At 61.2% G+C, this 12104-nt stretch overlaps 1 protein-coding gene across 2 annotated transcripts; it reads right to left on the bottom strand.

Moving 5' to 3' along the window:
- Positions 1-962: 962 nt before the first annotated feature.
- On the bottom strand, positions 963-9289 carry NRN1 (neuritin 1). Of its 2 annotated transcripts, none has more exons than XM_049765044.1 (4): positions 9271-9289; positions 7424-7546; positions 3924-4068; positions 963-2160 (listed from the first exon to the last, which is right to left on the bottom strand). In XM_049765044.1, the coding sequence occupies exons 2-4, from the start codon at positions 7476-7478 to the stop codon at positions 1638-1640; spliced, it is 723 nt and encodes a 240-aa protein (XP_049621001.1). In that variant the 5' UTR covers positions 7479-7546; positions 9271-9289; the 3' UTR covers positions 963-1637. The 2 variants fall into 2 exon arrangements, with proteins under 2 accessions (XP_049621001.1, XP_049621000.1); XM_049765043.1 differs by lacking the exon at positions 9271-9289 and adding an exon at positions 8216-8356.
- Between the last annotated feature and the right edge of the window lie 2815 nt (positions 9290-12104).

Genomic DNA, 12104 nt, shown 5'->3' with positions numbered 1-12104 from the left:
TTCGCCCCAGCGCGGACCAGGGTCTCCGCGTGCAGGGCGTCCTAGGACCCTCCTTCCAGCCGAGTCTCCCCGCCTTAAACAGACGCGGATTCAGCTCAGGGCGTCCCAGGCGCGCCTAGGAGGCTCCGAAGAACCGTCAGGCAAAGGGCCAGGTGCGCGCAAGACCCGGGCCCGGGGATCATCCGTCCTCCCCCCACCCAGGCAGGCTCGAAGCATCTGGGGACCAGGACGCTTGTGATGCGGGGATCGCTCCCACATTCGGACACGAAAGGAAGGAGGCTGTGCCAGTCCTGACGCAGGACCCCCACGTCCCCACCGGGTGTCCACACAGAGCATCCGGCGCGCTCCGGGGTGTGGAGACCCTGGGCCACCCTGCGCTTCATCTCCATCCCAGGCTAATTCAGCAGAAAATCCGAGCTGGGGTCCACCCCATGGGCAGGTCTCCGAGCACCCCCTGTCCCGCGCCCCCCCTGCACCACCCCATCCCACCGCCCGTGTTTACTCTCTTCCAGAGCCAGTGCGTAAGGCCACGCGGGGCCTATAAATAGTCGGGCAGCAGCTCGGGCGGTCGATGGAGCCTCGTCTCCTCGCCCTTTCAGCTGCGCCGCCTTATCAATTATGAACGACTCCTCAGTCCCTTCAGGGGACCGCAGTCCCCCGTGCGCCTTAATGGCGGTTCCTTCTCCAGCCGTGGCCGCGGGATGACAAGCGGCCAAGGCGCGCGGGACCAGATCCCAGGCGCGTCCTTCCTGCGAGCCTCCCCAGATGGTGTCTGCTTCGGAGAGAATTTCCTCTTTGTCTTCTTCTAGCCCAACAGACTGGGGGAAACTGGCGGAGGACGCGGCACAGGTGAGTTGGCACCTGTCAGCGGCCCCTTCCCAAGGACCCCAGGTCCCAGGCCCAGCCAGGACAGCAGGCCAGGCGTGAGGGTGGGCGTGGAGGGCTCATAAATAGACACGACATTCCGTTTCAAACAATAACTTTTATTTTATACGTCTCTATACTTTGTAGCAAATCTTTTATTATTATTATTTTTTGCTGAATTTAATTTATAATAAACTGTTTAAATTACATCTCTCTTTGTTTTTATTTTATTTAAAATCAAGGCTCTTTTATGTCAAAATCTTTTCTTTTTTTAACTATATTTTAGATGAACGTTTGACATCCCCCCCTGCGATCTATCCCGATGGAGATCAGGTATTACTGGATGGGTGACGGATAACAGAAGAGGCCCGCAAAGACAGTGGGTGGACTGGCGAGGGAGATGCGTCCCAGGGCAGGCGGTCCGCAGGAGGGAGCCCGCAGCCTGCTGGGGGGGTGGGCCTTCACCTATACTAAACCAGGTTCCCTCCACCCTTTTCCTCTTTCCATCCCACTCGGCCACACGAAGGGTGTTCTCGAGGAGACGCGGACGTGGCTAGTGGCGATGATGGAAACAAGGTGGCATGGCAGAAAGCCGCTCGCCTTGGGCACAGAGCGCCCGGGGCCATGGCTGGGCTGCGGGGTCCCTGCCCCGGGCCTGCCCGTCGCCACCGCCCATCCTGGCAGCAGGTCCCATCCACATGGCGACTAGAGGTGGCCCAGGGCCGTTCCTGAGATTCTTTTGCCAAAATCATCAAATAATAACCAAAAATAAATCAGACAGAACGGAAAGTCGGAAACCAATGGGGCGGGTCTCTGCTCTGCGGCAGGGCAGGGCGCGTTTTGGTGTGGAACGAACTAAAGCTGAGTGAGGCTGGGCCGGCCGGCGGGGTGGGTACCCCGGCGCGCGGGCGGTGGTCGGAGGAAATGGCACAGGGGACCCGGCTTCCCGCAGCCCCTACGCGCTGCGCCCCGAGCATCGTCGCAAGGGACCGCCGCGTCCCCGGGAGCGCGGGGCCTGTCCTGGGCGTTCCGGGAGGGTGAGTGATGGGTGGGCGCGGGGGGGCGCGCTCAGAGGAGCCGGGCGGCCAGTGCTGCCGAGAGCGCGCGGCCAGGAGCACCGCGGGTGCGGGGCGCAGGACGGCGGCGGCCGCGCTGCTGCCACTGCACAGCTGGAACATGCTGCCTTGGAAGTTGAGATTTTTGGATTCTTTTCTCAGTTTATCCCACAAATCTTTGGCCCCATCCTGGCAATCCGTCAGGGCAGTGACCGTGCAGCTGTGGAAATCCTCCCAGTACCTGGCGAGGGGACAGAGAAAGAAGAGAGGCGGGTTCAGGATGGGGAGGGCATCTCTCCGGAGCGCCCCGGGGACACCCATCCAGCCCAGAGCCCACCCTGGCCCCGGGATCTGCGCGCTCGTTGGGGACCCGGCGTGCTGTGCTTCAAGCTGAGAGCTGCAGGCGCTGCCTCTGTTCCCCAAGTTCCAGGCACCGGGTCCCTCTTCCCTCCGTCTCCCAGCAGCAGCAGCAGCAGCAGCCCGGCTTCCCCCTCTCCCTCTTCTGCCCAAGGGCCTCCCTCCCTTCCTCCTCCCCGCAGCAGCCTCTCAGCCTCCCTCTCTCCCTCTTCGGCTCCCGAGGCTGCTCAGAGAGACGTCTCAGGTGTGCGGGGCGGTGGGTTGGGGCGGTTGCACTCTCTCCTCGCCGCTCCTTTCTCTCAGGGCCTCGAGGCCTTCTCTCTAATCCTAGTCCTCCGGGGTGCAGTCCCCTCTCGACCCACCACGAAGCTCCCAGCTAGCTCCCCCAAATCCCTGCTGACGCGTTCTCCAGCCCCCGCTCTGCGCCCGGTGCGCCTCCACCCGCCCAGGCCCGGGCACGCCTCCCCGAGAACCTGATCCCGCCTGCCCCCCTTTCTTAATTGTTCCCCTTTCTTTTGAAAACCCAAAATAGACCCACAGACTAAAAATAGCCCCAACCCGTGATCCATTCCGGCTCCACCCAAGCGCAGGCCAGGCCTGCTGGCCGTCGCCTAGGGCGCGTTCCTGGGTACCACCCCGCGCGCCCCGTTCTGTCCGGCTCCTCCTCGCTCTGTCCGGCGGCCTGCAGCTCCTTCCCCACGGCTTCCCTTCCTGCCCAGCCCAGCGAGGAGGTCCAGGCCTGTGAATCCGCCCGGTCTGTCTCTTCTTCGTCTCCTGAGCCGGGTTGCCGCCGCCTTCCCGCCTCCTCCGTTTGGAATAAATAGCAAAATGCTGGGAGTGAGAGGACCAGGGCGGGCGGAGGGGCCTCAGGGCTGTTCACTCAGGCGGCTGGTGGGCAGAGGGTTGGTGAGCCCAGACCCTGCCGGGCCTTTGGCGGCCGAAACAATTCGCTAAAACCGTAGCGCCTTGGAATAAAGAACCCGCCCCACTGGGACACTGAGGCCGGCTGGGAGGTGGCTGGAGTATCTTATCTTCCCTCCCTCGCCTGTCCCAGGTGTCTGGGTGGGAAAAGGTGTGTGTGTGGGGGGGCTACTCAGGTTTTGGCTCTGTGCAAGGCTGGGTACCGTGGGGAAGGCAGGATTGTGAGGCCAAACATCCCGTTTGATCATTTAAACCTATAGACGGCCGACTCCCCCCTCCTGTGCACTGCAGGGTCACGGGTGTGTGTGTGTGTGTGTGTGTGTGTGTGTGTGTACACGCGTGTACATTCATGGTCATGTGCTGAATGACATCAAAGCCCCTCACACGCATGTGCACGCTGCAGGACTGGCTGCCTCCATTGCCCCCACCCCACCCCACCCCACTGCTCCTGGGCCCTAAGCTGGCATCAGGAGACTCACAGGAACTCGCGGGTTCTCACAGAGACTGAGGTGGTCGCTCTCTGTCTGGGAAGCTTGAGCCTCGGGACTCCTCAGCCTGGGCCCAAACAGCTGCCTCTTCCAGACAAAAGCAGCAAACCTTGCCTTTCAGAGCCCCCGAGTCAAAGGCTCTTGGGGTGGAGGGTAGAGCCCTGGGCTGGGGGACGCCCCCCCCCCCCCGACCACCCCATGAGGCCTGTGTTCCTGGCTGGAGCGGGGCGATACTCACATGCACGCGGTCTTGATGTTGGTCGAGTCGTCCAGGCCCTGCGGGTAGTTGGCCATGCTGTCCCCCAGCTTGAGCAGACAGTCGGAGAAGCCCTTGAACACCGCATCGCACTTGCCCGCGGCCCTCACGGCCTGCACCAGGGATGCTGCGGGCCGAGGAGGAGGGGATGGCTCAGTCGGCGGCAGAGTGGGGTTCGAGCGAGGGGGCGGGCTCCAGCCTGGCAGCCCTGGACCCCCCTCTCTATCTCTCTCGGGATCTTTTTCCGTCCAGACGCCCCCTTCTTCTCACCTCCCCCGTCCTTTCTTTCCCCTTCTCCTAGCTCCCTCCTCATTCCCAACACTTCCCCTGCAAGTCACGCTCCTCAAGGCAGCAGCTCCCATTCCGAGGGAAGGGAGGGGGTCTTGGGGCTGGGGGTGGTGCACTAACACCTTAGGTCTGGTGCCGAGGGAAAAGCGGGCCAGCAACCTGCCGGGTGGGGAGGAAACCAGGACTTGCTAATGGACAGATTCATTCAGCAATTTTAACCGACTCAGCTGCCCCCTGTGAAAGGCAGGGCTGGAGCTGAAACCCTCCGCCCTCTAGCCCCTTCTCCCCGCTCCCTGCAGACCAGCAGAGGCTGAGGTCCCGGTGGCTGGCCCGAAAACCAGCCAACCAGCTACAGCAGTGAAGAGACCTTTCTAGGTCTCAGCTCTGGACCGAGGGTCCGGTTCTGCTCTCTGGAGTCACAGGCCTGGGATCCCTTCGGAGGGACGTGGGGGATCCCAGGAGGGGAAGGGAGGAGGAGCGATGGGAGGTGGGGAGGATGGGAGAGATGGGGGGGGGGGGGGGCAGACTGCAGTGGCAGCAGGCTGGCCAGAACCAGCAGGGCTCAAGGGAGAGAAGCTGGACCCTGACTGTCTGACCTTCTCTCTGCACTCCAAGGACCAGGAGCTACCCAAAGCCCTGCGGTAGTGCCCAGAGCTCCAGGGGCCTGACCCAAAAATGCCAGAGGAAGAAGCAGCTTTTTGTTTTTGTTTTGTTTTGCTTTCAAACTGTAGGCTCCATATCAGGGACCCAGAGCACGGCTCTGTGGCGGTCCAGTGTCTCCAGGTGTGCATCCCTCCAGGGACCAGCCTCCAGCCTACAGGTCCCCACTCGCACAGGGGAAGGTGACTGGCCCTGCTGCAGCCTGGCCCCTCCTGCAGACTGCGGCGAAGGCTCCTGCGGCCCTGCGCCATCTAATCCAGAACGGGAAGTGCGGGGAAGGGACAAAGGTTCCCTGAACCTGCACCAGTCCCCGCCAGCCTGGCATGAAGGTGAGACCACACACAGGGTCCATGGCGGTGAAGCCCTGAGCCCTCACTGGACTTTATCTATGGCCATTGCCACAGAGGCAGAGGCAGCCCCGGCAGAGAGGGAGGAAAATGCATTCGCCCCCGCCCCACTCTTTACCCCAAAACTTGCATTAGGAAGGAAAGAAGGAAGGAAGCAAGCAACCCTTCAAAGGCACTGACAGTGTTTTTAAAAGGGAAATTAGGGCTGCAGAGAAGATGGGGCAGGAGGCAGGTCACGTTACCTTCTTAGGCAGAGCCCAGAAGCCCATACACAGCGCATGTGTGTGTGTGTGTGTGTGTGTGTGTGTGTAACTGTGTGTGTGTGCGCGCGCGTGCGTGTGTAAGCCCTGCACGTTTGGTCCTGGCAGCTGCAGTTCCACAGCCCCTCCAGACACTGGCTCATAAGGATGGCAAGTCAGAGCCTCAGTGCCCCCAGATTCTCCACCCAGGGTGCACCTTCAGGCTGGTGCTGTCCTGCCCTCCCTCCATTCATCTGTCCAACCTCTCATTCACTCCCAACTCCTCTGCGTCCATCCACCACCCTCTCCACCTTCTGTTCCCTCCCCCCCTTTCCTTGCCAAATGTCAATGATTTGGGACCGAGGCCAGCTATGAATTAATAAAGACCCATTCGGGTGCAGGAACGTTCAGGGGCAAAGCCACTCCTTTCAACGCCACAGGACACACAGGGCCACCAGGAAGGGTTGCCCACGCTTCCCCCCACAGGCTTGACCCCTCCGAAGTCAGGGTCCCCCTCACAGAAACCAGATCCTTAATTTTTCTCCAATTAAGTATTTATATTTAAAGAAACCGTTGTCTCCTGTCCTGGACACATTTGCAGGCTGGCGGTGAAAATCTCATTCCCACAGTTCCATCATGAAAACGGTTAAAAAGAACTAGAAAGAATTTTAAATTCTCTCTAGCCCTTCACGCAAATATTAAAGACTCAGAACAACCAGATCCAAATAACAACTCGTTTCTGAAAGCCCAAGGAAAACGCCACCCTCCCACATCCACGCTCTATTAAATCCTGTTAATGTTTCTGCAGAATAGACCAGTGGCTCACTCCAAAACCCTGCTAATGTTCCTGCGGACCCAACCAGCAACTCAAAATCAGGTCAGTGCAAAATGCTCCACTGCAAAGGCTCTGCTGGAAGATGCAGAGCCCACAGCCCCTGTTTATTGCACTTTTTTTTTGAAAAGAAAAATATTACACATATCTTCTCTTGCCCCAAACCAACTCCCGGAACACCCCACCCCCAATACGGCAAGGGTTGTTTGCAAAGGCACAGGCATGCAACCAAGCCCCCCTCCAGGAAAGCCCTTCGGAGTGGCCCTTGGATTATGAATCTGCAGAGCTGGCCCTGGTAGCTGGTGGTGGGCGATCACTGACCGGCCGCATGGAGAGGCGGGGTTCTCCCGCGCCTTTCAGTGATGGGGTAAAAAAAAAAAGGTAAACTTTGAAAAAGCCCCCTTCACCACTTCGAGTCCACATTCCGAAACATAAGATGGAGACGAAATAAGTCCTTGCAAGTCAACCTCGAAGCAAGCAAAAACACAAACAAACATTTAACAGACAGCCAAGGTGGGCTTTGGGGCCCGCCAGCACTCTGAGCCTTTCCTGCAGGGAGAAGACCCGGGGAGAGGATCTGCACCCTCGTCCGCAGCGGCCCACAGGGGTTCTCTGCGCGTGCACCCGGTGGACACTGGAGATGCCCTCCCTGCAAAGCCTGCAGCTCCGAACCGAACCGGGGATGGGGTGGGGGAGACAGAAAGAGGGCGAATAACAAAGTTCTAGATGCAGCAGCAGCCTGCGCCCTGGAATAGCCTCGTTTTTCTGCTCCTAAACTTTCCCTTTGTCCGCCGGGGACCTGGCGCCCGTATTCCCCTCTGCACCCCTGGACCTACCTGCCTGCAGCACCGGGGGTGAGGGGGAGGGTGTGCTAAGGACCCGAAAGAGAAGGGAGAAAAAGGAAAATGTGGACGGGCGCTTTGGAGGCAAGAAAGGGGGAGCCTCCTGGAAAGAAAAGAGAGGGCACACCTTTCCAGGCGACTCCTCGGGGTCTGTTCTTTGCAGGAAAACCAGCCCGGGACGCGCCAGCTCGCGCGGTCCTCCTGCAGCTCCCCGGGTAGGTGCCAGGGGACCGACCATTCGCTGCCTGCCGGCCGGCCCCAAACGGCTACTCACCTATTTGCACCGCGAGAATGAGCGAGGCGCATCTGCCGGTCAGGTAAAGTCCCATCCTACGAATGCTCACACCATTTGCGGCCGCAGACCTTCCCGCAGCTAGTTCGGAGAACGCGGGGAAAGCTGGAAAACAGGCATTGCCGACAAGTTCCGGGGCGCGGGGACTTTATGCGCGGCGGGGACGCGGAGGGAGGAGAGAGCGACGCGCGCAAGAGCGCGGCCGCGGCGCGCGTGGGGCGGGGGCGCCGCCAATGGAGCGCTCGGACGCGGGGCGGGGAGCGTGGCTCACGCCCACGGGCAGGCCTGGCGCGGGGGCCGGCTCGGGAGGGGGCCCGGGATGGAGGTGCCCGGGCGCGCGGGCGAGGAGCGCCGGGGAGAGTCATCAGCAGCGGCGCGGGGGGGCAGACAGACCTCCCCGGGAATGCGCGCGCGCCCCCCGAATCGCGCCTCCCTCTCCTGGCGCAGAGCGGAGCCAGGGGCTCCCCCACCCGCCCGCCCGGAGCTGGGGAGTCCTGGCGCGCCCACTCGATCGGCTTCCACTCGGTGCCCCCGTCCCGCTCCAGCGCCAACCCCGACCCTCCCCTTGGAGGGTTTGGTGGGGATGCGAGGCGCAACGCCGGGGAGGGAGCAGTGCGCACCATCCATCCATCCATCCATCCATCCATCCATCCATCCATCCATCCATCCATCCATCCATCCGTCCATCCCCCCCGAGGGCCGCCTGCCCCCCCCCCCCGTTCCATTTGCCTCCACGTCGCAGCCGAGCTGGGGCGCACACTCGGGGACACACACCCGGACACCTCCCCTGGCCACGCCGGAGCGGGCTAGGGCCACCCCCTTCGTTTGGGAGGTGGAGGGAGGATGCGGAGAGCGCGCGCGGTGGGCGGGAATGGAGGGGACCGTTCCAGCGGCCGCTACTCCTTCGATTTTCGGCTCCTGGAGAGGGACTAAAGTCCCGGAGCTTTCGGAAATTTCCGAGGCGATCGATCCGCCCCCACGAGCCAGCCTCCGGGGAGAGGGGGAGTGTGCGGGGCCGCGCGCACACGCGCGCATCACGGAACGCACACGCGCCCGGGCCCCCGCGCACACACCTGCACCGCAGCGGACTCCGCAGCACCCGCGCGCGCCAGGCCAGGTGCGAGCCGCGACGGCACGGCCAGCCGAGCCCCCCTTTGGCTGTATCACCCCACCCGGGCGCCCCCCGAGGGGGACCTTCCCTCCTGCGCCCCGAGAGAGGCGCTTTTTGGATCTGGAGTCGCCCAAAGGAGACCCCGGCCGTGCCAAGCCCGGAGGGACACAGGGACGGGGAGAGAAACGAAAAGGACGCACCCCCGCCCGCGGACCCCCACGAAGGGGCCACGTTCCCGCGAGGCAGCTGAGGTGTGAACGAACCAAAGTCCACCCCCCGCTCCAGGTCGCGCCCCCGGCACTCGCTCAGCCTTTGGGGGGCTTTAAGGAGGGAGCCAGGGCGAGATCAGAGGGTAAAACGAGCCTCGCGGAGTGAGGGGCCGAGGCGCACGGCGGGTCAGGCTGTGGCACCGGTGGCCTGGGTGACATGGCTGCCCCCCACTCACCCCATCCCACCCCCCGCGTGCTGAGCCTGGGCGCAGATGCTCCTGCCAGCGCAGGGGAGAGGGGCGGACCGGGCTGGTGGCGAGAGGGGGGCGTGGCGCGGACCCGCCTCCGAACGTGCCCAATAGACTTGCGGGGGCTGGCTCGTGGGCGGGATTAGGGGGTCCCCCTCTTGCTCCAGGCTCGGCTGAGCCTGGCCCCCACGACCATCCTGCAGGCCCCGGTCCTGTGAATCCGGCAAAGCGCGTGTGCCCTTCGAGTGATGGTCCACCTACCTGGTGGTCCAAGCTCGGGGATAGGGGAGGCGGGGTTGGGGGAGGGAAAGAGCTGGGGGGCCCAGGACGGAGGGAGAGGGGTGCAGAGCCCCGAGCACGCGTGCGCGGCGCCGCCCACGAGGGTCCCCCCTCGCCGCGCCTCGCCCCGCGCGCTCCGTGCAGCAGTGACCTCAGCGTAAAGCGCGGGGCGGTCTCTTATGGGGTAACGCAAACGAATTCAGGGGCGCTTCTGTAGTCTGGTCACCTCACCTCTGTGCTGCAAGCAGAGGGGAGAACCCAAGTCCCCTGCCAGGTGCTGGTTCCGCCGCAGTTCCCGCTGCGCTCAGGGCGCACCGCAACGCGCTTCTGGGGCGGTCCAGAACCCTGCCTCTGGCACAGGCTGTGCCCACCCCGTCCCACCCTTCCATAGCCACTGTCTCTGCCATCCACTGGACTGTGTCTTGGGACGAGTCCTCTGGAACGTGGGAAGGGAGCTGTCCTCCGTGGAGGCTGGAAGGCTGTTGGTTCCCCAAGTCTTGGTGTTGGTCTGAAAGTGGGTCTGGCTGCTTTCTTGCCGCATCGCATCGCGCGTCCAGGCGCTTGGGGGGGTGGTGGTGGCGGCGGGCAGGCGGGAAACAGGAGGGTTTCCCCTCAGAAAATTATTTTCCCAATTACAGGTTGTTCTGCAGCGGGGGCGCCCTGCCAGGCTGTTCTCGCTAGCTGGTGCCTTAATTAAAGGCTTAGCCATGGGGGTCTCCGAGGTATGTGAAACCTTGGGCGCGAGGAGGGAGGGAGCGAGGGCAGCGACTGGAGAGGCGGAGCCCCTCGTGAAGGGGCAGCTAGCTCACTGGCTCCTGCTTTTGTTCAGCCTGCTGATCCCGGCTGGGGTTGCGATGACCTTGACTGGCCAGGCACTCAGTTCTCAGTGATGCCCATCTGAAGACCGAGACTGGTGGGCAAGGGTCTGGCGGGAACTCCAAGGTTCACAGCAGGCATGCGCCCTGGTCTACCTATGAAATGGGGCCTGAGCTTCTCTGCAAGTCGGTCTTTAGATTGTTCCGAATATACTCCCCACAACTGCTAGGAAAAGCAAGATTCCAGTCCTGTCCACCAGCTGGACACTTGCCTTTCACTTCCTTGGGCCCTTGCAGTGACCAAGTGGCAGATCCCAAGCCTGCGTCTATGTTGGTGCATGAGATGGGGGAGACCTGCCTTTACTGGGGCCTGTAGGCACTGGCTGGTTGGACCTAGTGTGGGTCAGGGTCCCTCTGGACTCTGGTTCCTAAGGGGAAGAGCACTTTATTTGGAAGTATGTGCCCGGGGACAAGGATGCTCACGGGCTCCTGTGGAGATGCATCCCACCAGACTGATAGGTGGGGTATATCTCCCTACCTGTGCAGGGATGCTGAGGTACATCTAGGTCTGTGGAGACATCCTGGAGTCTGTGTGGAGGTAGCTGTGCTCCTCTCAGGTTTCGGGAAAGAGAGGTGCAATTTTAGGTTGATCTGTGAGAGTCCCTGCTTCTGAGGGGCTCACAGGACACCCAGCTCTTGTTTCTCCCCAGCCTGGCTGACCAGCCTGAACATTTTGTCTGGAGTTTCCCTTTCTTCCCTTCCATTCAGCTGTGGTGAAGAGCATCTCTACTCCTTTGTCTGTCATTTGGGTGAGGGGTTTGGGCCACACTCAGCTATGCTCAGGAGTCACACCTGGTGGGGGCCAGGACGCTCTGCTACACCAGGGATCAGACCTGGGATGGCTGTGTGCAAGGCGGGTGCTCCATTGACCCACTCCTCATTGATGGGGTTCCTGATTTGGGTTGACATGGCTTGAGTTGCTTGTGTTAATACTCCGGTTTCATGTCTCCTTGAGCTGGTCTCCTGTCCTCTTACTGTCTTCTCATCATTGGCTGAGGATTTGCCAATGATAATGTGGAGAGGTTATGGGCAAACTACCCCGCTTGGGTTGTTTCTCCAAACCTCAACTCTCTTTCACTGAGACCAGGGTGGGTGCTGGTGTGCTCTGGAGGATAGAACTCATGCATGGAGAGTCTGCATGCCCCAGTCTACACTTGCCAAGCAGTGTTATTGCTCTGGTGTGGAGACAGATCACAAGTCACAAGCCCGGTATCAAAGCAACCATTCTGGGTCTTCCTAGCCTTTTCCTTCCTAAACATAAACACGTTTTAGACTGCGTTGTCACAAATTACGTTTTCTTCACTTCCTTCCCTGTGTGGCTGACACTACTATGAATGGTGGTGACACGTGCTCGCTGGGCCAGGTGTCAGGTTGTTCTCCTGTATGCTCAGCCGTGCTCCCTGCTGGGCCACATGGTAGCAGGCTCTGCATGTGCCCTCGAACAGTACCTGCACTAACAGCTGCAGAATATCCGGAGAGAAGTAACTCCTGGAGTTCTCTGAGCAGTGACGGGGGTCACAACAGGACTTCAGGACCACCCTCTGCACCTGAGGGTGGCCCAGGGATCGGGCAGTGAAGTCACCCCTGTGTGGAGTGTTCGACTCCACTTCTGGAGAGCATGTGTCCAAGGCTACACACTTGGACCTCTTTGCAGATTCCCGTGAGCCTGTCTAGGTTCTACGGACACACCTGAGCTGGAGTCCTGCATCCTACACACCTGAGCTGGGGTCCTGCATCCTACACACCGGAACTGGGGTCCCAATCCTATACACCTGAGCCTAAGTCCCACATCCTACACAACTGAGCTGGGTTTCCCACATCGGATACACCTAAGCTCAAGGGGAAATGGTTCGGACACTGAGCTCAGGAGGTCCCACATTCCTGTACACCAGAGCTGGGCTCCCACAATCTACACACCTGAGCTGGGAGGCCCTATGGTCC

The sequence above is a fragment of the Suncus etruscus genome, chromosome 18, assembly GCF_024139225.1.
Source record: "Suncus etruscus isolate mSunEtr1 chromosome 18, mSunEtr1.pri.cur, whole genome shotgun sequence".
Taxonomy (NCBI): Eukaryota; Metazoa; Chordata; class Mammalia; order Eulipotyphla; family Soricidae; genus Suncus; species Suncus etruscus.
This window is presented reverse-complemented; position numbering and strand designations above follow the sequence as displayed.

Excerpts from the sequence above, each read along its gene's own strand:
- NRN1 (XM_049765044.1), bottom strand. The coding sequence starts at position 7,478 with ATGGGACTTTACCTGACCGGCAGATGCGCCTCGCTCATTCTCGCGGTG. Across the intron at positions 4,069-7,423 it reads CATTCTCGCGGTGCAAATAG|CATCCCTGGTGCAGGCCGTG; the intron begins GTGAGTAGCCGT and ends CTCGGCCCGCAG. Across the intron at positions 2,161-3,923 it reads AACATCAAGACCGCGTGCAT|GTACTGGGAGGATTTCCACA; the intron begins GTGAGTATCGCC and ends TCCCCTCGCCAG.